Below are 22,749 nucleotides of genomic sequence, written 5' to 3'. Positions count from 1 at the left end.
CAGGCGATTTTCAGTAGTTCCGAATTTTTTACGATTTCCTTATTTTCAGGTGGCCATTGCTTTTCCTTAATTTCAATACACGGTAAATTAATAAAAAATAACATTTCAGAAAGTTTGGAATAAAATTGCTGGGACATGAAACATTCTAATGTGATGTATTGGACGATGCCTTTTGGTTGTGTTTTGGCCATGCAACAGCAATGACAGCAATGGCCGAACCTGAGATATCTAAACAATTATTCTATTAATTGCCATGAAACGGCTACACACAGACATTTACCTTCCCCATGGACACTGATACTGACTCAGGATGAATTGTAACAGCTTTGGTGATCCCACGACTTTTCTTCTACCACCATCAAGTCATATTTAAACTGCCAATAGACAACTTTACTGCCTCCAATTATCATTAAGTTTGACTTTTCACTGTTTGCTCATTCATGCATTCAAATCGTCTGACTTGTTTTCTGATGTTGGTGTTTGGCTTGAGATGATTTTTTTTCTGGTTCTGCTGCCACTGTGCGATGTTACATTAGAAGCCAACACAGACGGTGAAAAATATTATCTAAAAAGGCAACAAACAGTTCCTAAAAGGGATCTCCAAACTAATGCAAGTCTCTGCAATCTAGTTTTCATACAGTAGATAAAGCAATGTTAACCAGTGGCTGTATGAAGCATGTCTAAGTTGGGATACTTTCTAAAGAAGCCAGGAATGAATTAGACGAAAATGAGGGACCTGTTTCATCTGTTTTCATATCTTGTAATGCAGCAGATCCATTATATCTCTACATTAAAAAAGAAGCACTGTGTAACAGCACAGGTCATGTAAATGTGGTCATCTCATTCCTTTCTCTCTATAAAATGGTGCAAGTCTGTAAGTCTGCATATTGCAGATGTGTCACTGTGCCTCTACCTGAGACTACAAAGTAGGACGGCGAATGTGGGCTGTTCTCTGGGGAGACAATCTTGAGTCATACACCCCCTTCGCCAGCACCCAAATATCCCCGGGCAAAATACTGAAGGTGCTCACAAAGGAGAGCTCCAGCACAGACAGGGGCACACACATCTACCAGTGCGCACACACACACACAAATTCACATACCACTAAATGCCTAAATGCACCCGGGGGACTCAGCCCTAGCCTGTGAGATTTTATTTTAGAGCGTTACGTAATCGCCAAGTGTTTAATGAGGCAGTGGGTGAGGACAGGGCGAGGGAGGAAGACAGGAAGGGGAGGTAAGACCTGCGAGGTGACCTCCCCAGTGAAGCAGCACAAACGACGGTGGCTTTGTTAGAGAGACAGAAGCAGACAGAGACCTCAGCGTGGCATCTCATCCCTGGCGCCTCGCGGAGAAAATTGATTGCCCTGTTTTTTCGGCTGTAGATTTAGCTGAGAAACCCTGCTTTCCTATTTGTTGGTGACACAGCGAGGCTGTCCTCACAGGATAAATGAAGGCGTCGGTCATTTGTTCGAACGCTTGAAACCACAACACATGTGACCAGGGCTGCCATGTTTCCCTAACACTAGAGCTGCTCTTATCAGCATTTTTCTTTTTTTAAATGAACAATGCATGAAATTACATATAATGTGAACAGTGACTAATCTATGAAGAATTATCCCCCTAGACCTGCAGCTCCTCTCTGCTCTACAGGGCATTTTAGAAACCCTTTCATTGTTTTCAGTGAAAAAGCTTGAATAAACCCAGTGTGCACCACCTACACAGCACCGAGTAGCAGAAAGACAAAGTTAGCAACTAGCTGGTGAACAAAATGGAGCATTTTAGCAGCTGTGGATCAAGATGTTTCCTCCAAGAGTTGGTGGTGACCAAAATTACTTGAAGAAATTCCCTACAGGCTCTCCTGAGACGTCATGTTCACAAGAATGGGACAAGCAACCTGAACACATAAACATTATGCCACAGACTTCTGACCATGTCACATGTTCCTGATCAGCAGATTCAGTTCGCTTGGCTGCTATGGAACTGTTGATGTTCAAACTTATGTATGACAAGTATGTAAAATAACTTAAATTCACTGTACACGTCACAGGTACTCAAGCCTAGAAAAGATGAACAGTTATTACACAAGTAACCAGTGGAATTATAAAATGTTAGGAAGCTTCTCAATGTGTGTTCTTAGTTGCACTCCACTCGGCAGTTACGACCATGAATCCATCCTCCAAGATGTTTCCTCTCAGCGTCACTTTAGCAGCACAAGCAAACCCTGGCCTGCCTGGAGGAGGTGCTCAAGGTGAATGATGCATTCACGAGCCGAAGCCTTTTTCACAGCGTCGAGTCAACAGATTGTGACTCACTTTCACAGGTGAGAAGAACATCGTCTTTCACCAGGGAATATAACGTGTGTGTCTGGACTGAAATGGAGCCAAAAACCTGCCCAAACATCCTTCCCCCCTCCTCCTCCTCCTCCTCCTCCTCCCCTCCTTCCCCCCGCCGTCTCTCCTGCGGTCCCTCCCTGGTGGTGACATTAACCACGAGCTGCCTCCGCCTCCAGTCTGAGGAATAGGTCAGCTCCCTGGCTGCTGTCTGCCCGCAAACACACACTGTTTACCTGCCTGTCTGCGATTATGCACACATGCACTTATGCATGAGTAGATGCCGAGCCTCATACACACACACACACACCTAGTGTACTGTAGTATCGGCCTATAAATGATTCATTCGTTTGATAAATCCATTTGAGTTGATTACCTTGAAGTGCTCTAACACTATACTTATGATCTGGCCTCAGTGAGCATTACTTCTTGCATCTCTACAAATTGTATTTTCTGATCAGGCTAACGTTTGACTACTCCTCTAAACACCATACAGCAAACTTACTCCTCAAAGAGAGAAGTCCGGATGTCACCTTGCTGTGATTTGTACCAATCTGCCGCCACCCCAGGCCACCACTTAGGGGCGCGCCCCTGGCTCAAAACAATAAGCTTAAAGGGGCTAAAATGTTTCATTGAGATGAGGATGCTAAGTATCTGTGGGTTCATCACTATGTGCAAATAAAGTCATTCACTCATCAAGTATAAATATATAAATTACTGACAGAAGCAGAATAATATGTCTCTTATATTCACTTTCCTGTGCCAGACAGACAGAAAGGAAGCACTCGGCGAGGACTGTGAGTGAATGCAAACATTTCTGTTTCCCAGGCTCTGCTGACCGAATACTTTTCACACACACACACGCATGCGCACACACACACACGTGCACACATGCACACACACACGCACACACACACACACACACACACACACACACACACACACACACACACACTATCTCTGTCTATTATACAGAGAATTGAGTTTATGACAGCAAAGCAAGTCTTGAGTCCCTGGTCAGTCTTTGCTGTTGCATTTCTGATGACTGCACGACAATGAAAGCAATCTGCAGGAGCTGCAGGAAAGAAGTGATGAACCTGTAGAAAACACGAAGAATGAGGGCAAAGGGAGGGAGGGAGGGAGGGAGAAATGATGATACGTCTTTCTGTTAAAGCATTACATACTTTTTCGGGGAGATTGTTTGTGATACTTGACCTATTCATTTGGGTCCTGCTACAACACACGGTCTATTTTCATTACTTGTGAATCAAACCGAAATCCAGAGTTAATCTTCTCATTTATTAGTGAGTCTGGCAACAAAATGAACCTTCATATCAATTTGGGATTTGTTAAATGCCAAAGAGAAACAGACAATGCTATTGCAGTGGCATTTAAATGAAGTGACTACACGATGATACTAAATCCACCTTGATATCCATAATCTCTGTGCACTCGGAGGCACTGTTATGCACATTAATCATCGACGACAGGACCCAGTTTTCGGCTTCATCAAATTATTCTCAGCAGTGAGGTGCTATTCACATGCCGCCATTAAGTCATCACTTCCCCCGACAGGGCAAACTCCAAGTTTTTCACCTGCTGAGAGTGCAAGTTATATGACTGTTAGTCTTCTTTGCTTCACCTCAGTGGGTACCATCATTAGTCTGTCTGCACAAAATGAGCCTCCACTCATTCCGCAAGCACACCCAGCCATGAGTTCTTGTGTGTCCCGAATGATTAAAGACTAAATAAGCCTCTCAGACGCGAGACAAAACATTCTGTTGTCGTCCGAGAGGAGAGTTCGATAATGATCGCGCAATTCGACACCTTTCATTCAAGCTGGTGGGCTTGTTTGTCTGGCAGAGGGAGCGCAGACTGGCAAGGTTCCTGAGGACATCTGGTATCACGGCACATAAAGCGATCCATTATTTATCAGCGATGTCAGCGCTCCAATTGGTACCAGCCACTTAAAGTTTCCCCCAAAAAAAGTGCCATTCAAAAGAAACGGGCCAAGTTCTTGCGGTAAACAGAGGAAGCTCAACTTAAAAGGGATCAAACTGGGTTAGTGTGATGAGAGCAATGGGTCACAATAGCACAGCGGGTCGGCCCGGGAGAGGTAAACATGTCAGGGAGGCTGAACTCCTCGAGAGTCCACCTTTCTGAGCAACTCCTCTCTTCAGTAACGCTGCAGCCAAAAACACCGGCTCAGATTGACGTTTCTGGGGCAGCCGTCGGTTTGTGTGTGTCCGTGTGTGCGCGGCGGTGGATAAACCTGACAGGGAGATGCACCTGAAACACAAAAACATGACACGATTCCGGCTAAATGTGCAAATGACTCAGTAATTTAACAAACAGGATAATAAATGATGTATAGAAGTTTTGGCGTGGTTGGTTTGAAAGTCTTTGCATACATTTCTTACTTGATGGTTTCGACTAAAGCCGGATGAAAACCTCGGTCTTCCCTGGGGTTGTCAGAGTTGACACCCTGTAATCAGCAGTCTCATTCTTCATGCCGACTATGACCATATTTGAAGGTTGGAACATTTATCAATCAGTAAATCTAGAGCTTCGCCTTCAGGTTCAGCTTCCTGCAGCACACCCAGATAACTGCCGATCCTACAATCCGCCTGTCAATCTCAACGCTCCATCTGATCCTCCTGATCGACCCACTAGTGCTCTTGAGAGCAGTCTACTCAGAACCACTCAAGTAGTTGACTTCCTGGAAAATGTTTCACCTCGCCTCTTCTTCGTTCCACATCTTCGTACAAGAACAAGTCAGCGTGCAACATTGTTTTGACAGCTTGGCAAAGCCGGGAAAGTTGTCAGAGAGCAACATTAGAATTTGTTTACAGACGTATTTTTGGTCATTCTATTGTGTGAGTCCTTTATTCATTCTCTTTTAGCTCTGTTTTTGGTCTCCTCCAGCTCCAGTCGGGAAAAATCTCGCTCTTTAGCTGCTCGATGCTCCACCATGTCCACAAGCTCTTCACCTTCTGTCCCATTTTAGAGCTTTAAGCAGCCTGCAGCTAAACAATGATGCTATGAGAGCAGTAAGAAGTTGTCAGAGGACGGCTAAAAAGTTAGCTGAAACTTGCTTGAAAGCTAACTGTCAGTGCCAAAACGTGATCAAACACACGAGCGACGCAAGCTACGAAACTGTGAATAGATGTCGGATGATGACGATTGTCTCTTCGCCGTCTGATTCTGCGCCGCAGAAGAAGAGACGAGAGACAGAGAGCTGACAAATGTTGCGAACGACCGAAACGCTCCTCAAAGAGAGGAGGGAGCAGAACGATTGGCAAACGTGTGCACACACCATACGTCGCAGCAGGAGGTAAACACACATGCACAACTTGGAGAACACAACAAGGCTGGCAACCGTCGCGACTCGCTCGAGTCCATGGATGCTGGGGCGATCGTGCATCGTATCATCCTCATCATACTCTTTTCAGTAGTTGTCTGTGTGTTTGTGTGTGTGTGTGTGTGTGTGTGTGTTTGCAGACTTTAAAATCACTCAAAGGCCAATTGGTCTCTTCACGAGCCTCATCTCGCAGGCTAAGCTATTTGTGCTGCTTCTCAAACCACATCCTCCTCCATCTTCCCTCTGACCACTATCTCTCCATCCGTCTTCTTCTTCTTCTTCCTCTTCCCACTTTCCTACCTCAAATGCAGCTGGCTCTGTGTTCTTTCCACCCAAAAAGAAGACTTCCTAAACTCCTCTTAATTTAATAAAACTTTAATAGCAGTTCTTGTATTTCCCCACCTGCCTCTGGCTTGATGTCTCAATTTCTCTTTGCTTAGTCCTCACATTCTTTGTATTTGCTCTCATCGTGCTCACCCACCCCGATATTTCTCTCTTTTTCTGCGAGCCGCTCTCTTTTGTAGCCGGTCTTCCTTCCTCTCTGAAAATATATCAGCACACTTCCATTCCCCCCATTATTTAAGAGACGTGACCTACTCCCATTAATTAACATTCTACGAGGAAGTCGGACATAATTGGCATGCGGGGCACGTTGATAAGCGAGATGAATGGTGCTATCTTCGGTGAAATAGTATCTATCTTTATCCCCGAGATGATCGAGGCCTTAATTACTATCCCTTACAAATGCATTGGTCGCACGGGGTCGGGGAAAAAACTGGGAGGCTAATTACAGAGCCGACTGCGCTGGGGAAATATTTTCTCCGTCGGCCCCTTGACTTTGACTCCTTCACCTAAACAAGATTTGAAACCTGCGTGTAACACATCAGCTGTGTGGGCTGGAACGAGCCCCGCAGCTTTAATCATCCGAATGTCCACTGATATTATGTTGCTGTTTTTTTTTTTTTGCTGCGCTCATGAATGTTTAACAATCTTTAAACTTTATTAGCGCTGGAGCGGTCTGAGCCAGCCGTCACGCTCAAGCTCTCAAAGCAAATCCTTCTCTATCGTCTTAATTGCCTCGCACTTCCTCCCTCTCCCTGTCCAGGTCTGTGGGGTTTATTTAGGCAGAAGGCTTCTGTCATTGTCAGCCTGCGAGGGGGCTTTAATGAGCCGCACTGTTAATTAGCAAAAGGAATATATCTAACTCATCACACGTGCTGGAGCACAAATATACAGTAGTGTTACATAATCGCCATATTGAACATGTTTTCTTTGGAGGAGCCACGTTTCTTGTTTTATTTAAGTATGTTGATGCAGAGAAAGACGGCTTTGCAGTAACGGCGCAGCTTCGGTCTGACTGTGGAGCCGAACTGATCTCAAAGTCAGCCGTTCAGCAAGTTTGAGTGGCGTCACCATATCCGGCTTTCACACATTAATGGCTGGCGGGGTGGGGTGGGGGGTGGGGGCTTCACTGGTTCCTAAAAGAAGTCCCATTGTATGGAAGCTTATGCTAAAATGAGCCTATTTCTCACTTGATTTATCAGCTCAGGAAACAGTTTCCTAATGAGTTTACAGCCTCAATCACTAGTTTCAGGTCATATTCAACACAACATAAACAAATAACGATAACGACGATAATGCAGGGTGCGCTCCAGGCCGTGGCTTACAAGTAATTGACAATCGCTACCATCAGTTATGTTGGAGACATAGCAATTGGCTCTCTTCTCCAATGTCCAAATATGGTCCTTTCAAAACAAGATGGCCCCACCAGACTCAGGGCTTCGAAGCACTACAAAACTGGAGTCCCACCAATAAACACATTAACTGCTTCGTGGAGCCTCTAGAGATAAAAACTTCCGGGGCAAACATTAATGCAAAACTTTGACTTCAGTACGTGCGAGTCAGAAACACAACAACAGGCTCTGATTGACGACTGTGGCTTTAAGACTGCAGACAAATATGCTGACCTGAGAAAAATGCAAGATAAACACAATCTACTGTCTGTCAAGCTGGTCAAACTACCTCAACATGCTGCACAGATACACACCGAAGACTTAAAAGGGCAATTACCACAACAGCCGACTACATCAATCAGTTGTAAATTAATTGATAATTAGTCATTATTGGCTTTTTTTTGTATAAATGGCAAACCTTGAACTGATTCTTCTGTTTTATACAACTGAAAATTGAATCATTTTGTGTTCTTGATTGTTGTTCAGACAAGACAAGCAGTCAGGACTTCGCCTTTGGCTCTGGTTAATTATGAGGGGCATGTTTTACTTGGACTCAACGATCAATGATTAACTCTTTGATAATGTAACTTATTGTTAGTCGCAGCCCCTAAATGTGAGCATAATAAATCACAATGGACAAAAACATCCACAGCTGTGAAAGGCAAATTCCAGGTCTATTGGCCCTCTGGCTCAGACCTTTTATAATCATGCCCCACCCACTGCTGTGCAGGGCCCCGGCGCTACTGTAACAGCGGCGGGCGTTTGCATGAGTCGGCTGGTGGCCGCGTGACAGCAAAGGTGCCCCGCTGTGTGTGTTTTGGTAAGGTGGCCATTTCCAGACGCGAGTCGAGCTGCACAGCGGATAATAAGGGCAGAGAGACCCGAGGCGAGGAGAGGCAGACTGTGAGTGAGAGGCGACAGAGTGTTTCCCTCTCCTCTCCGCCGCTCAGCCTGGGGACAGTCACGCAAACAGTGTTCTTCACACTCCAGCATTTAGACGTGCTGCATTTAGGCAACGTGTCATGTTTTCATTTGCACACCCTGTAAGCAGCATTAAAAAAGAGAGCGTCTGACACGGTGTGTATTACATCTCCGAGCACTCGCGCTCCGGCACAGAAAAGAGGTGTAAACATGGCTGGGATGACGATAATAAAAGGATGCATTCACTGTAGAAGATGAGTTCGACACATTCACCGTGTAATTAGGTGTGTGCAACAACATAGCACACTCCTGTTTGTTTACCGTTCACACACAAAAAGCCAGGCGGCGTGGGAAGACGAAAAAAAAAAGGAAACCTCCCACGGCAGACGTTTTCTGTCCACGTGGTTCAATACGGGAGCACTTCGCCGACTGTTTCCTGCCCTCACACAGCAGGCGGTAACCTCAGTGTCTCCAACAAGCCCCAAAATTCATCAGCTAACTGACACACTGGTTTATGTAATCAGAATAACTGCAGATTGCAATCTGATATCTGTGATTAAATCAGCGGCTTATGTCATATTTTCCAGCTGTTCAGACATCTGACACTTTCAAGCTTATTGATTTCTCATAATTAAAACATGAGTTTTAGTGCTGTTTACATATGCAGGGTACAAACACGGCATGCTGTAAACTCATATTACAAACTTCACCCAAACTCAAGTATACACAAAATGTATAAATGGCAGCTGGCTTAACTCAAGTGAGCAGGATTTTCCTTTTAGTCTAAATAGTGAAAAGTCAAAAGCTACATTGTGAACCAGATGGGGTAAATAATCCAGTGAAATTTGACCGTTTTTGCAGAAACTTAAGATGAGGTACTACAAAACCTTGGAGTTCTGGAGCCAAAAGTGACCATATTTTAAGGAGGACATGCTGTGGTAGCAAGTTAAGGTAGCCACTGGCTAATTTTACTCCAAATGGGACCATAATCCACAAAATGAACACAATGCTGACTTGAAAGACTTGAAAATAATGACTGAGACCATAAACTTATCAGTAAACTAATTATTGAGGTACTAAATCCAGTGAGAAGAAGGTTCATTCATTAATTCATTCTCATAAGCTTACATCAAATCAGACCTTCTTTTTGCAACCAGTGGATCCACTGTAAGGAAACACTTGATTAAAATCCCTGATAAATCCTAGCGACAGTAATAACGGATTATGTGTGAATTCCATCATGAACTGAATAAAGAGCTTGTTGCTGCCTTTTTTACGGCACAATATGTTGTGAGGACACTACAGCCCCATGAACACCTGACACAGTGTTTAAAAAGCAAAACGAAATCTGCTCTTAACCTGACAGTGTCACTGGAAACACCATCCTCCGTCATTTCAGCAGCAGTAGTAACATATTTCAAAGAAAGATGAAAAAAAGTATTTGCAATCTGTGTGAAACGACCGGAGGCTGTGTGAGTCTGGGACATCTGCCGAGCCTAAAGTCCAGTTGCTCACAGATTGTGATTTTTTTGACTGATGTCCTCGTGTCCGCAACGTCGCAATCTTACATAACCGCAGCGTCTGTGACCTGAAGACCGATCTGTTCCTCTGGGACAGCGACACACTGACAGACACTCTTCCTTTATGCTGACCTCTCTGATTTACATATTGCAAAGAGTTATCGTCAAGCTAATTCGTCGCACCCCCCCCTCGCTCGCTTGCTCTTGTGGCGGCACGTGTTGCAGCGCCGAGCTTGACTCTGAGCTTTAATCTGCTCTCTGTGCACTTCAGCATCGACATGTGGACAGATTTGACATTGTCTAAGCTGCTGCTGCAGCCGGCGGCTTGGCTCGCCCGCCCAGCTGTTGCTGCAGGTTAGAGCTGAGCTGCTGGGAGGGTAATGGCTCGAGACCGGCAGGGTAATGGTGCGCGTCGCGGAGGAAGTGTGAGCTACTGTATGCTATCAGCCAAGGCTAATGGCACCAGGACACTTTACTAGGTCAGTGGTGTGTGTTAAGCATGTAGCAGACCCAGAATCACTGATATTTGAGCACAGGAGGAGGGTTCGAAAGTAGAAGATGCTGGGGTTAAGGGGCAGTTCAACACTATATCAAAAATACACATTTTCCCTTTTAGCTGTTGTTCTATTCATCCATCTAGATCCTTGTCTCGACTCTACTGCACTCTCAACTCTAGTGCGAGTTGCAGACTTTTGGAGATATCCGCCTTGTGAACAATGGAGCTCTATGGCACTTGGCTCGCGGTGCTCAAAGTGCCAAAAAGAATCAATTTGATAAACTCAACAGCAACATCTCTTTCCAGACACCACGACCCAAAAGATGATCCACAGACTCTGTTAAGATCATCTTTGTGAAGGAACTGTTTTCTTTATGTATCCCTGCACATAAGGAAGCACGCTACCTATCTATCAAATGGTGGAAGAGAGGCTTGATGTAAATGTGAAAGGCAGAAGTGTAATGTTAAGCTAGCCTCATGTCCACGAGCGGCTGCATGCTTCCCTCCGTGTGGTGATCAGGTTGGGTGCAGCTCTGTAGGAAGAAAATAGGTTCTACAAAATTGGCCAAAAAAAACAAGGTCTATGCAGGGTCATGATTTCTGGTTGAGCTTTTTAAAACGTTTTTTTTTTTTTTGTTCCCCGGCTCTGAGCACCACAAGCAGAGTACCATTTAGTTCCATTATATTTGAGAGGAGGCAGATATCTCCACCTACGATATCTCCAAAACTTGGCAACTCACGCTCAAACAATCTGGATTGATGGATTGAACTAGAACATGTAAGAGTAAATTTATTATTTTGGATTTTTGGAGGGGGGGGGGGGGGGATGGACAATGAAAAAAAAAATTGTAATTAGTGACCCGATTAGAGCGAAGAGAGGACAAATGTCCCCAGAGCCACATTAATGCTCATCAGGCCAGAAGCTGCAGCCTCTTAAAGGTGACAAAACAAAGGAAACACTCAGCTGTCACAGCTGCCAACAGCAGGACCGGGAGAGGGAAGGAACAAGGGACTGCCCTGTTTCAGCTCACCACTTGTCAATGTGTCAAAGTGATGCAGAAACATGCCGCAGCCTCAACTCTTTTCATCTGACTCATTGTGATGCTCCGGCTCACTCCTTCAGGTTGACAGTGGGCGGATGACAATTGACAGGTGCTGTGCACCAGGCAATAAACCAGGCAGCCATCTTGTCTTTTTTATGTTTTTTTATTACCACACTAATATGTGGAACATCAACAATATGAGCTCCTCTGGGATTTCAGACGTGCGGTGACTGATTGTTTGCTCATATTCGTGTCATCAGGACAAATTAAAAATTCAGAGGAAAAGGTGGCCAGGAAGGAGCAGCGGTGAAATATTAGTCAGTATTAGTCAGAATTAATGCAGACTGATAATGTGAGCCAACGCTGGCAGTAAATACAGCATGAGAACTGGTGGGATGTGATTTGTCATCGCCTGAAAGATGGCTGTGAACTTTGACACTCGGTCAAATTTGTGAACACAGCAAACACGAGGAGGCATCAGTTTATATGATTGTTATTACTTGAGGTCTCCATGACTGTGAGTCTGAAGCTTTCACAAAGTGTTTGTACTGTAATACCTGCTCAGAACTTTTTAAATCTGGCCCCTGGCAATCAAAACAAACCTGGAACTGAAACAGAACTAATTGAAAACAAAATTAAAAACTAAATAACGATAAAAAATAATAGAAAGTTCCATCCATAAAAAAAAAAAAAAAAATGGTCACATTAATTTTAAATGGTTTATTTACATTAAGAAGTACACATCTTCCTAATTTATTGCTTTTTTGAAAATAAATATTAACCAATAATGTGGATATGATGACTGAGAATGTAAATGCAAATGTCAGAAGAATGTAAATACAGTCAGAGTAAGTTCAAAACACGACATCACGTTACTATAAAGTCAACAAAACATGATGATAATCAATGTCTAAGACAATATGTACTCTCACATCATGATAACTATATGATGTGGACGTTATTTAGTTTATTGTATGAAGTTTCTGTCGTTTTGACAGTTAATCTACTTTTTTTTTTTTTTTTTGCTTCCAGGCACTTGCAGTGCACTGCAGCCTGGTTGAAAAAAGTCCTATATATAAAGTTCATTATCATTATTACATTATTTTTAACCAGTGCCTCTCTCTCGGTATTATAACCTTTTCAAACATGGGATTCACTGCAGGATCCTAGAGACTGTTCAGGTGACACTGCACTGTTTCCACCCCCTCTCACACTCTCTCATGGGAAGACTGTCCTTTCTGCTCCACACAGCCATGATTAGCTGAATTCACACGCACACACACACGCACACACACACACAAACACAAACACACTCCTCAGTGTGCCATTTGAGCTCAACCAGGAGCACTCATGATTCAGTTTAGGGAGAGCTGGTACGCTCCCTTCCTCATATAATTTTCTGATCGCAGTTTCTCAGACCAGAACTGCACCTCCCTCCAGTAATCTCACACAGACTGCAGCTGTATTTCAGATGACCTCATTTACAGCCGATAGATCACTGCTGAACGGGAAACAGTTGAGCTGGACGGTCTCTTGCTTGAAGTTTATTTTAAATTTTATCCCTCCGTATCGATCGGAAATAAAACATTCCCCCTATAATTACGATGTTGATGAAAAAAGGAAAATAAGAGTATCAAGTATTTCACTTGGAGGTTAAATGCATATTTTTTTTAATTTGGTGATGTCCTATATGGGAACGGGTTACAAATCAAAGTAATATTTCAGCAATGTCTTCCCATTTTAACCTTTTGTAGGCACTGCAGAGATGCCAAATCACTGCTTGCCTTCCTCTCCTTTCCTTAGCGACATCCTCATTTTCAGTGGCTAACGATGCATCTCACTCCGCTCGTCATTCCAATTAAGCCGCGGGTGTTTATTTCAGCGGAGTCAGAGAGTCAACAGGCCTGAGTGCCGATGTAATGAGTAGCGGAGAGAGAGAGAGGAGCCGGGCTGTTGTAGTTTACGTAGATACTTGACGAGGAGTTTGTAAGAGAGGCTTCACGAGTTGCCCCACTTCTGACTGTGCACTTTGCACAGTGCTTTCGGTTAAAGGTTTGACATCTGTTGCACATCACCGAAGGGCAGCGGTGGAGAGTAACTCGCTAGATTACACGCTGTGATGCAAATGACGTGTTTGGGCTCTCTAAACCTGCCAGTGTTCGCAGCAGAGGTTTGTACAGCACGCAGTTTCAAGTGAGCATTGACTCGGCATTAAATGCAACACGTTTGGTTGTGTCCGTCCCTGTGAAGCGGTGACTGTGAGATCGATTAAAGCGTGTGTGGTTGCGAAAAGGAAATGTTGGATTTTGGTTAATGAAAATGTGGAGTTTGAATTGGAGCGTTATTTACACTGTACACGAGCCAAAGGGATTAAAAAAGCAGAGACAACAACAGTAGCTATCGTGGCTAAGAGTGCTGGCGCGCGTCCTCGTGTGTAACGCTCGTTTCTTAGGCGGAGGGAATCTGTTCCTGGCAACGTGAGGGATTTTTAGGATGCCTGTCAAGCTGGGACCATGTGAGACTAAGAGGTGGCGTCCGATGAATTGAGTTTCATTGTCGGCAGAATTCTCCTCATGTCGTCCTGGCACTGAATTTCTGTCGTGGAGGAGAGACTTAGCTCACACTATAGATAAAAAAAGTATAATATATGTCAACTGACTGATGGCTTAATAATAATAATAATGATAATAAAGCCACGGTCCATCTTATTACTTTCCTCACATTATCATTGTTGTACTTGGACTGAGTCCTGTCCCGTTCCAGTTTGACTCCGTTGAGCAGTAGCGTAGCCAGAAACAGTGATTGAGGAGGTCAATCCCAACAGTCTGTTTTACTCTCCTTTCACTCAAATTCTCAAAACTCTTGCAAATATGTGAAAAATGTCCGACAGTAAGACGAACACACATGACGAACCAAACACAGTGGGTGGGTTGGGAAAGGAAAAAAAAAACAAAAACGAAATGAAGCTTTAGTCTAAACTACACGAGACGCATGCAAAAACGCTCTGCCGCAGTGCCGCTGATGAACGGGGCGAAAAAAAGACAGATGGTTGCAAAGAGGATTTGCCGCGGAGAATAACAGCAATACAGCCATGTAAAGTGTAATCTCCCCGGTCACAGCAAGCAAATCTGTGCCTGAAACTGAAAAGTAATATTAGAAAAAGGAGACGGGGAATATTCTAGACGAGATTGATCTGCTGAGAGATCTCGGTCTATTATGTTCATGTAACCTGGTTGTGAAGCCCATATTGTTTCTCTATTGATGAGTCACCTTCATTCACTGCTTCCAGAGTGATCCTTGACTGATAATAGAGCACTATTTACCACCTACGCCTCACAATGTGCTGAATGAAAAACAGAGAGTGAGGGAGAGAGCGAGGGAGAGGGCTACTTTTCACTCAGATGCTAATGCGAACACCTCTCTCTCTCGTCTCCGCGCCGTTCTGGGAGCGGATCAAAGCATCTGCCATCGGACAGATGACGCCATTCGCGCAACGACGGCGGCCCAGGGGTCACTCGCAACCCACAGTGCAAAGGGGCCAGAGGGTGTGTGTATGTGTGTGTGTGTGTGTGTGTGTGTGTGTGTGTGTCCTAGCCTTGAGCCAAATTCAGACAGTCATGACACCGTGCTGATTCAGAAGCAGAGGGTGGAGGAGCGTAGAGGGAGTGACGGTGATGGAGAGGGACGGATGGATCGGTTTCTGTGAGTCACGGCCGTTCACTTTGAGGCCGATTAATCAATGAATCGGCTTGTTTTTGCAGTCTGGATCACGTTCGTCATTTTTCTTGCTGTGAACAAAAAGACCAACGAGGAACTGACTGATCTGATGTCGGTGAACTGTTGATGATGATGAGCAGGTTCACTGTACTTTAATCTGAGTCCTGCTGCTCTTCATATTCAAACACACAAAATTTCTATTGATAAAACGATTACGCTTATCTCAACTCATTTAAATTAAGCTGTTAAGTGAACTACTACAGAAGTGATTTTGATAGTTGGTTATATGTCTGTCTGTGTGTCTGTCTCTGGACAAATTTAGTCAAAATTATTGCATCACAACTGCGTGAGATGCCGTCATGAAACTCTCCAGGTGCACAGTTGAGACTGAGCCTGAAGATTTGTGTGTTCTCATACAAAAACATAGAAATCGATCTTGCACTTGGGGCCTCTGGAGACTTGGATCACACCAGACGAGCTGTATGGAGCTTTTTGGAGTTCCTGCAACACGGTTATACTGCAAAGCTCGAGAAACTCTTCCTGGACTACGAAACCTCACCCGCAGGTGATTACATCACGACTACATTTTTGATTGTGGGTGAAGTGTTCCTTTAGGATTCACATTTTATCACCTTGGAGACACTACAGTGATACCTGCCTACGATCCGTCAACATAACTGCAATGCTACACATGCTGTATAGATAGCGCTGAGCATCGCGTGCATGATCCACTGGAAACAGTCAATATTGGAGATCACAGGTGAGTTGACTGTGTGGTGGTCCGCAGTTCAACTGAAGTATGCAGCACAGAAACGGTTCTAATTGAGAGAAGTGCCGAAAATGTACAAAATTAAAGTGAATAAAAGTTGCTTTGCTGCTTGTGTATGAACTAGTCCCCGTATCATCATTTGGAATTCAAAGAGGTCCGCCCCCAAAGGGCTCTCTATTCACTCAAAGCCAGTCAGAAGATAATGGGCACAAAAACAGGCAGACGAAAAATTCACAATGGGTACTTGAAGCCAAATAAAAAAAAGAAAAAAAAAAGAGATGTAGGTGTGTGTGGTGTGTGTGTGTGTGCGTGCGAGAGATAAAAGAGAGAAGCAGGAAGACAGAGACAGGCAGGAAGATAGACAGACGGAGCTGAGGAGATGCACGGTTGAATAACAAGAAGGCAGCTCAGGAGTGATACAGAAAATGAACAAGGGCGTCTTGGGAGGAGCGAGAGTAATGAGGAGGCGAAGCCAATATGGAGCTTTGATTAAAGTTTGGTAAAAGCTTTTTTAAAACAAGGCCTGACGTTACTGAACAGAGTATTTTCATAACAGTGAATCAAATGTACAAAAGGCAGCGGAGCGATTGGGAAACAGACGTCTTGCTGTCGGAGGATATTGGTGTTGGTTGCGATTGCGTCTTCGCTGGCCTCTTTGTGCTCGATGGAAAAGTATGGAGGCCCATCTCTCCGAACATGATATTGCTTGACCGCCTCAATAGAGCTTGTTGCATGTAAGTCCACAGACATCAGCGCGTGACCTCCATCTCTTATCTAACCAAGGACAGATCCCCGCTCCCGGCCGGCGGGGAGAGGAGCCCGAGGTCCGACTGTTGCAGCAGGGTCACACATGCACTCCGGAGAGAGATCCCGAGGGAGCACAGAGGTCAGAATCCAACACTGATAAAACGCCTCCCACCCCAGAATCAGATGTGCTCGGGGGGGGGAAGAGAGGAGGCTAACGAGGGACAATGATATGACGCCGGCTGTGAGGAAGCCAACAGCCGCTGATAACAACAAACAGAGAGGTTGTGAGATACACTGCAGGTCGAGGGTTGACTTCTCTCATTATTACTGATACGCTCCAGTGTTGTTTATTGGTAAGTGCGAATTGATTTTCTGGACTTTAAACGGCAAAGATGAGAGAGGCACCGCAACCTTTTTAAATGTAACGTCTGTTTCAACTTAAACGTCGTCTATACTTGTAGACAAAAGGTGTAGGTACCCCTAAAAGCTTCTCTCTCCCACAGTAAAATCACTGCTCCCGAACGCCTCATTGCTACTCTTCGTGACATCGCACTGTCACCGTATGACACGTTTTCACATTAGCATAAGCGTGACAAGAAGACGTGTAAGAGTTGATTTAGCACAGCTGCTCTGTTGTTGTTAACGGTGCTGGCTCAGGCGTGTGTCAGCTGACCAATCAGAGGAAACTGGGTTTCCGGTGGGGTGGGGGTGTTAAAGAGACACAGCATTTCAGACAAAGTATAATCTTTATTAATTGTTAAAGGACTCTCAGTTTTCCGATTGTCCATTATGACGTTCACGCTTGCACTAAAACTGCTGCCCTGACTGTTGCTGGAAGTAACGTGCTCCTACTCACAGGGAGCTCAGGAGAGTTTCAGCTTCCTGTTGAACCTGTTGAGGAGAACTTGACGTCCTTTCATCCATCTCTCAGCATACATTTAAACTCTTTTTTTTTTGTTTTGCTCTTTTGGCTTCTCTGTTTGTTATATATTTGACATATGAATGGTGTTCATATTGCTGCAAAAAAAAAAAGAAAAAAAAAAGGTCCTACTCTGCACTTCTGTCACTCTTGTGTGAAACTGCAGCCACTTTCAAACACGGAAGCTGGATAACAACATCAGTTCCTACACTTCTGGAAGCATATTTTTAACATACTGCAGGCTGTACTGCCGTCAAACCATAAAAGCATTGTTGGGTGCAGATAGATGCACTCAGGTTATGCACAAAGCACTGACAACTTACGTCTGTGTCAGGACCCTTGTCAGCTCCGGGACAGGAGAAGGTGACGAACTCATGGCAGCGTTTGTGAACCACAAAACAGCACACTGGAAGAAGAGAGAGAAAGAGACAAGACAGTTTTATAGCAGCAGAGTATGACACAACACTGCGACCTTGTTCTTATGTGCACATTAAGCTCATTCAACCACCAAATCTGCCTCCTCAGGGAGAAAAATATAAACACACTCGCACATAAAGTATGATATTCTAATTCTGTTTGCTGATTTAGTAACAAGTTGTCGAGAGACGGAGGGAGCAACTGAGGGGGGAAGGCAGAAAATGGGAGAATGTGCGTGTAAATTATCATCAATCAACCTCAAAGAGATTCTGACAAGCCTCCCTTGTGTGGACACACAAACAAATGCAGGCCGACAAACAGACTCGCATGCACTCCCACACTCACGCCCACGCAGAAAATGTCACTACATGATCTCGTGTGCTCCGCAGCCGTCGGCTCTGTACAGTCTGCTGGGTTCGATTACATCATTGTCTCCCAGTGATCCGGGATCTGCCCCCGACCAAAAGTGTCACTCGGCGCTGACACGGCCGACGTGACACCTGACGCTGCTCTCACGTCAGCGACACTGGCATTTAAATTTGGACGCCACCGTGGATCTGAAGGGAGAGGCAAAAAAAAAAAAAAAAGCGTGGACATCTGTGACAGCTAGATCACAAGCTGACTCCCACTCTGACTCTCGCTGTATTTTTTCCATGCCATTATTTAAAATGCTTTCTTCTTTCTGATTCTCGCACAATCTGTCTGCTTCGCTTGTTGTCAAGCTGCCTGTTTGTTCAGGCGCACTTTTGTGCTCCACCAACGGCGTATTTGTGGGGTATTTGTCTCTAAATCTGCCAGCTAAGTCGTACTTGCCAGACAATCTGACGGCCATCGGTTAAACAACAGAACTGAGCCTCCCGATAAGTCCAAGAAACAGCAGGAGGTTCAACTGTCCATGCAAAAGGCTCTATTGTATCATGGTACTCTCTTAATTACATCCATTTCAGATAGCTCGTATCATCATCATCAGTATTTTGAGCATAATGATTTTCTCCATCATCATAATCATAATCCAGTCCTGCTATAGCCTGTGTATGTATGTCAGAGATGAATATTTCTTTGCCGCCGCTGTGGTGCTGAGCCAGTGGCGGCGTACAGTAAAAATTCATCTCTCTCAGTAATGAAGTAGAAATGAGGCAGGGAGAGAGGGAGGGGGGTAAAAAAGCTCAGCAAAATAGTAGCCCAAAGTGATTTATCCATGCTCTCAAGTTGTCACCTGAGCCATTTGTCATGTTCATATTGTACAGGGGTGGGCCAGGCACAGGTGTAAATGCAGATGATGAGAATTTCGAGGGCCCAGTGGGTGGAGAATGTTGGCGGCGCGGGTCCACAGATTGTAATGTTCAGTCTGTTGGTCCACCACTGCAGTCCAGACTTAAACATCTTCAGCTTCTGAAGATGGTTTGACAGGAAACTTGTAATAATATTCACTGGATGAGTGAATCCTTCCAACTTTGGCATTTGAGGAGGTTGAAAAGCAAAGCTTTAGTGGCTAACCTACAACTTAATAAAAGGATGATATGTCGTACAAATCACTCCGAGAACAAGGATTAGCATCAGGAATCGCAACCACAGTTGGCAGAACGTATCACACTAGCTAGGAATAAGGTGGCTATGACATAATGACGTTCCCGTTCTCCACATCTGCGCTTTAAGATATGGGCTGAGTAGCAGCGTTAGCACGAAAACAAGCTAAACTAACGTGGTGAACATGGTAAACATGACCTGCTAAACATCAGGATGCTAGCACTATCATATGAGTGTGTAAGTGTTTTTTCCATTTGCATTTAGCTCATAGCGCATCAACATTAGTATTTGAATTCATCTGTAATAATCGAGAGGCTGCAGCTGTATTTCAATGTGGCAGACAGTATTAAAGATTGAAGGTCTATTGTGTAGGATTCAAAAGGATCCATGTGAAGAGATTAAACATAATATTCATATATACTGTATATCTTTACTTTATAACGGCCTAAAATTACGAGTCATCTTGTTTTTGTTAACTCGGTCCGCATTTGGTTCTGAACAGCTACTTTAGAAGAAGGTGAGGTGGGCTGGAAACAATCTGAAGCTACACCATTAGATGCCACTTACATTAATATGTCAAAGCTCAAAGCTCTGTTTATGACTCACCCGTGAACAAAAAGAGACTTTAAATTGAAACTCTGAACACTAGTTTATTTCAGATATCGGCGGATTCAAAAAGGGACTTGAAAGGATTCAGATTTCATAAAGATTTCACGTGACTGTACCCTCAGTCCTGGCCAGCGCCGTTAGCCTACGTGCCATTTCTCTTAGGACTCTGAGCAGAACGTATTAGTGTACTCCTAAAAGCAGCCTTATTGATGATCCTATAATACATACAAAAAGATGAGGACAAAAACAGAGGGAGCAACCAGAGATGAGATCACTCTGTATTTCCCGAAAGACTAAAAAAAAAAAAAGAAACAAACAAAAAAAAAACAAGATTTTTTTCTCTGTCACTGCTAAGTACATTAGCAACTGTTTCGGTGTTGACCTCGGAGCTTTCATACCCACTTCAAATCCACCTCCGACTCGCCCTGCAGTCAAATTTTGAATCCTCCCAGCCCACATCTTGCCCACTGTGCTGTCAGTGAAATTAAGCAAACATTTGCTTGCATGTAGCGGAGGAGCACGAAACACACCAAGTCTGCTTTGTGTATTTTTATAGTTCCACTCATCAGGATTAACTCCATGCAAACCATCAGCTTTCTCTCTTTCCTCCCCGCATGTGCCTGTTTTTTTAAAAAAAAGAAGAAAAAGTGAATCACGGGCGTAGTGACGTCCGTCCTCAACCCTCCGTCCTCACACCTTCAGCCACACGCACCCACTCGTCCATCGCCCGCCGCTGTTCAGTGCTGATCTCAGGCCAGCTTGAGTGCGTGCTGGTGCAGGCTGGAGCTGAGCACGCTGACTCCACACTGATCTCAGTTCAGAGGTGAAGAGAGACGGTTAAGCTGCATATAGTGAAAGGGATGGATCTAGTTTTGGACTGTGTGTGTGTGTGTGTGTGTGCGCGCGCATGTGTGTGTGAGTCAGGCTTACCCAGACTTAAACAAGACAGAGACAGTGTTTCTCTCTGACTATAATCCCACACACACACACACACACACACACACACACACACACACACACTCTGATACACACATTAAGCTGAAAGCTGTCTTAAGGAAGCAGGAGCCAGTGTGCTGCGGTTGCTGAAACACAGAGGCACTCTGGGAGCAAACACGATGTTACATGCAACCAATCAGGAGGAAAGCTGTGAAGACGCCTCGCACACCTTATATTTACACCTCTCACCACGGGTCGAATCGTCATACGTATCTTTAGCGCTCCAAGGGAAAAGGAGCTGGAGGAGTCCTTAATTAAGACTTGTTCTCTTGCTGATTTTAACGCCACTATAATAAATCTTCTCCGCATGACTCAGGCACAGAAATCTGCCTGGGAAGTAGTAAGAAGTGTCTCCAGATGGTTTTCGTCCTCTCAGGGAGAGTTGCGTGAGGCTGCGGGAGCAGAGGGGACACAGTGACATACTGTATCGTCAGGGATGTTATGATTAATTACTATGGCTCTTTGTTTCACCAGCACATAATTGCATAAGCGTAGAGATAAGGAGCTTTGGCATTACAAAGCAGCTTACACAACACAAACGCTGTCTTGTGACTGTGTGGAAGGCAGAAAGCGCATCATATCCAATGTTTGTATTCATACTTGTGTCTGTGTGTATAGGTAAGGCCAGTGTTTGCGGTGTGGTGGCATTCCTACACCTCTCCATGCCCAGCTCTCCACTCCTGATCCTTTAAAGTGTGGGTTTAGCCCCGGCTAATCTGGTGAAATTGGTAACCTACCAAGCCAGCGTTAATAGAATTATGCTGTGCCGTTGCCCAGATGAAAAGCCCGCGGTGGAGATAAGGGAGAGGGCGGGACACCTGCAGAGCCTCGACTCAATATCTTCCAGACACATTCAATTGATCCGGGCTCCCAGAGTGCATCGGAACACAAAGAGGAGCGACGCTTTGATCTGTGATCCACAGGAGGAAAAGAAGGAGGTGCGCGAGAGGATGGCTGAATAGGCGGAGAGGGAGGGAACCAATCCACAGGGGGTTTAGGGTTCCTATGACGGCAGAGATGTCTTGAAGGGAGTCAGAAATGTGAAATGCGTTCAGACAGCTGTCATGCTCTGACATCTACATCACATTAGTGGCAAAGTGTTGTTGAGGTGAAGTCAGGTGGGAAATTCAGTCATGCAGGGAAGAGGCACGTTTGTTGGCCGATCCGGCAGCCATCATCTTTCGGCTCAAGCTGGTCTTAAATGTGTAATAGGCCCGTGGAACCACTAAAGGACAGCATGAGTGTCACAGAAGTATGGTATAATGCTGAGACCAAAGGACGAACATGGAGGGTTGTGGGTGAGTCACAGGAGTCTCACCCCAGGGGAGCAGAGTCGGGACCCTGTGTGAAGCCAATAATCAATGGCCGCCAATCCAGCCAGGGTCTCTTCCTGTCTGACAATCAACTCTCCTTCTCAAACAAAGAATGGGGGCGTGGATAATAGTCGTGCGCAATTATTACCATTGCAACCAGACGAGACACAAGTGCTAATAAAGAGCATTTACTACAGCCTTCACAGCTGTCGAGTCGCAAAGCAGCCATCTTGGATTCTGAAGTTGGGGTCGGTGAGGTCTGACTCTTTGAGTCAGAAATCCAACTTCAGGGGGGGTTTCCAGGTAAAAAGTGCTGACTAGGAACTGAA

At 44.8% G+C, this 22,749-nt stretch overlaps 1 protein-coding gene across 2 annotated transcripts in view; it reads right to left on the bottom strand.

The window, feature by feature from the left end:
• The window catches only part of si:ch73-374l24.1 (protein kinase C alpha type), a 99,514-nt gene that overhangs the window by 48,945 nt on the left and 27,820 nt on the right, over positions 1-22,749 (bottom strand). For both annotated transcript variants that reach the window (XM_037090045.1, XM_037090046.1), the window contains exon 4: positions 17,882-17,964. In XM_037090045.1, the coding sequence (XP_036945940.1) occupies positions 17,882-17,964 (83 nt within the window). The remainder of the gene's footprint in view (positions 1-17,881; positions 17,965-22,749) is intronic.

The sequence above is a fragment of the Acanthopagrus latus genome, chromosome 23 (genome assembly GCF_904848185.1).
Source record: "Acanthopagrus latus isolate v.2019 chromosome 23, fAcaLat1.1, whole genome shotgun sequence".
Lineage (NCBI taxonomy): Eukaryota > Metazoa > Chordata > Actinopteri > Spariformes > Sparidae > Acanthopagrus > Acanthopagrus latus.
The sequence above is the reverse complement of the archived record's forward strand: the minus strand, read 5'-3'. Positions and strand labels throughout refer to the sequence as shown.